The sequence below is a fragment of the Protobothrops mucrosquamatus genome, unplaced genomic scaffold, assembly GCF_001527695.2.
Source record: "Protobothrops mucrosquamatus isolate PMUCROS unplaced genomic scaffold, P.Mucros_1.0 scaffold384, whole genome shotgun sequence".
NCBI classification, from domain to species: domain Eukaryota; kingdom Metazoa; phylum Chordata; class Lepidosauria; order Squamata; family Viperidae; genus Protobothrops; species Protobothrops mucrosquamatus.
The window spans coordinates 849,820-853,072 of NW_015386716.1; the positions used below are offsets into that span (position 1 = coordinate 849,820).

Genomic DNA, 3,253 nt, shown 5'->3' on the forward strand with positions numbered 1-3,253 from the left:
TTTATTAATTTTTCTAGAGCACCTGTGCTGGTTGCCCTTGCACTTATTGAATGTGGAATGAAGTATGAGGATGCAGTGCAGTTTATAAGACAGTAAGTATTGAAACAGTTACCTCCTTTCTTAATTCAAATGGTTTTCTGAAACAGTGCTTAGAATCCCTTTGGATTTGATTCAGAAGCCATGTTTCAGAATGAAGAATGTTCAACTTCATCCAGCATTTGTTAGGATTCTGCCACATAGTCTGTTGAAGGAGACATGGCTGCCTTAATGAGTTGCAGACAGAGACGGCTGCCTCTCTTTCAGTATAGGATTGTTCTGATGTTAGAATAATTCAAATAGTCTGCTGCAGTGAAGTATACAGAGATATTTTATAATCTATTGCAGTGCAGGAGTAGTAAACTAAATACTGTCATGTAAAAGTTGGTAAGGAACTGAAAATGAGCCATAAAAAAGAACATTCCTGCTAGCTTGAACAAAGTATCAAGGGATAATGTTGGTATTTGAACAACATTTTGTGACTAATTAATATATTCTGTGCTTTTGTTTAGGAAGCGACGTGGAGCTTTTAACAGCAAGCAGCTTCTCTATTTGGAGAAATATCGTCCCAAAATGCGTCTCCGTTTTAAAGATTCAAATGGTCATCGTAACAACTGTTGTATTCAGTAAAAGCAAAGCTGCTTTGATTTGCTGCTTTGGAAGACTAAAACTAGAATTGGGCAGGTTACATGGGAAAACTACATGTATGTCTAACTAGATTACATGAAGCTTCTATAGGTATAGGCCACAATGTTGGCAGGGGAGCAACTTTGTTTAGATGATCTGTTTAGATAACAAATGTACATGGCCTTTTAAAATGTCTTACTGTATGTATCATTAAATTATCCTTAATCATGTAGTTCAGTTTTTTTTTCTTGAAGTCCCAATAGTTATATCTATCAGAACATGTATAGAGATTAGGTGCCAAATGCCCAATACACTATTTCTGTATACCACCGTGTAATAACCCAGTAACTACAACTATATGGACCTTTGCCCTCTTCCTAACTATCTTCTGATTTGGTGGATAGGGCTTCATAGAATAATCTGCCTATTCACTGTTTGTCTCCCACAGTCGCACTATGATGATATCAGGATTTGCACACAATTTACTGACTTAGTCAGTTTTGGTGTCTAAACTTTTATTACTTAAACCCTCTTTCACAAAACATTCTCTGGTTCTTAATGGAAAAGTAATATGTCACGCTGTACAGAAGCACACAAGTCTTTAATGACTCCAGACAAAAAGCCTTACAGTTAAATATATATTGGCACTTAATGTGCAACTTTAGTAGAAGGCCTATAAAAGAATGGGAGGGGACTAATTAATATTTCTAGTAAAATGTTGCCTTTTGTCTTGTGCAGGAAGTATAGAATATGCTCTTTACTTTAGTAAATATTTTTTTAATGTAGAAATGCTTTATTGTAGCTGAAAATTCTTAATCATATTTCTGAAGATCTTGTAATTTCTTTTAATGTACTTATTGGAAGTTTGTTTATCAACTATTGCTTTGTTGAAGGTGATTTTGTTTTTTCTTGAGTTTCTGCCATGAATTTGGTGGATCTCTGTAATATTTTGTATGCCTTTTGAGCTGCGTAACTTAATATTTGGATACTTGATAATTTGTTATGTAATTGATAAAATGGTGGTGTGTATTAATGTTCAACCATATATTTATACTGTCTTGGGAATGTGTGGTTATAGTACTGTGGGAGAAATAATTTGCCAGTGTTCACCAGCTTGTAAAATTTAGTGCGAGAGCTCAAATATCTAAATAAAGTCAAACCTGCATTGCAATTTCCTTAATTTTTTTTTTTTTGTAACGAGGAAATAGACGTTTATCGAAATTTTGTTCTGGAGTTCTTCAAATGAGAAACGTAATGTAAGAAAGATATCAATCCTCCTGTGAATGTTTTTATATGCATGATTTATTTTTCTAATGCAGAATTTCTTTTATTTCCATTTAAGTGTACACTGGACTTTTAAAAAGTATTCTTAACAGTGCTGAAATTGGCCCATACAATTTTTCTGTTAACTTGCTATTCCTGCAGGACGGCCAGTTTGGAGTATAGGAGGTTCTCCTCACTTTAACAATAATTGGAAACCAGAATTTCCATTGCTAAGTGATGCAATTGTAAAGCCTGACATCCTGTGTTCGTATTGTTTAGTGACAGCAGTTCCCATTGTAGTCGTTAAGGGAAGATTGTGGGTGAATTTTTTTTAATTACTTCTTGAAAAGGCCTCAAATTTTAAATGCCATTTTCTTTGTCACAGAGTAACTTTTCTAATGCATCTGAATATATAAAATGCTCTCACAAATAGACATAATCAAATCACTTTCCACTTAAGCTACAAGACAGCAAAAGAATTGCAGTGCTATAGCCACTTATATAAGGAACTGTTACTCTCCAAATGCTAGTTTCTTTCTAGAGGATCTGCCTCTCCCTATCATTCTTTTATCCTATGTTTTGCCATGTCTTCAGGACTGTTTCCGACATCACATTGTTGAACTCTTTGCAGTTGCTTAATCTGGCAGAAACATTTTTAACAGCATAGTTTTGTCATTAATGTGAAAATGCAGCTTTCAAGGGAGTTGTCTTAAACATGGTGTGTAGTCATTGAATGTTAGTTCCACAGTGTAGACATTTTCACAAAAAGGACAGTCTCCAGTCAAAACAATTTCTTGCCATTGCAACACAGTGATGGTGATGCCAAATGGACTCATAATGTTTTGAATCTCTAGGATGTACAGGCGATTTATTAGATACAGAAAATCACATTACTGCTTATTCCTGAAATGATTCTGGTGGTACAGTACAATTACACTGGTAGCAGCAGCTCAGCCAGAATGATATTGTGCGGGCAGAAAAATGTTTACATTCAATCTATTTTTCACCTTTTGCTCTGTGCGAAGATTTCTGAATGATGTTTGTAATTTATGCTAGCATTTTGTATTGTGTTTATCCTTGGACCATATTCTGTTCCCCATAATCCCAATTTGCTGTGAAATTAGTTGAAACTGACATTAGTCAATGGCATACACCATTGTTTATTCCATAGTCCAACCTATAGGAAAACTTGTTAAACCCTCTTTGAGAGATGATTCTCCAGCTACTTAAAAACTTTCAGAAATGGAGAAATTCACAGCTTTTACAGAGTTCCACTATTGTACAGATCTTACCTTTGCTGTCTTAAAATCTAAATAGCTGTAACCTA

The 3,253-nt window shown here is 34.7% G+C and overlaps 1 protein-coding gene across 2 annotated transcripts in view; it reads left to right on the forward strand.

Annotated features, from left to right (window-relative positions):
- Window positions 1-1,834, forward strand: part of PTP4A1 (protein tyrosine phosphatase 4A1) — a 17,022-nt gene extending 15,188 nt beyond the window's left edge. For both annotated transcript variants that reach the window (XM_015815906.1, XM_015815905.1), the window contains exons 5-6: window positions 18-92; window positions 549-1,834. In XM_015815906.1, coding sequence (XP_015671392.1) covers window positions 18-92; window positions 549-666 — 193 coding nt within the window. In that variant the 3' untranslated portion in view covers window positions 667-1,834. The remainder of the gene's footprint in view (window positions 1-17; window positions 93-548) is intronic.
- The last annotated feature ends 1,419 nt before the right edge of the window (window positions 1,835-3,253 follow it).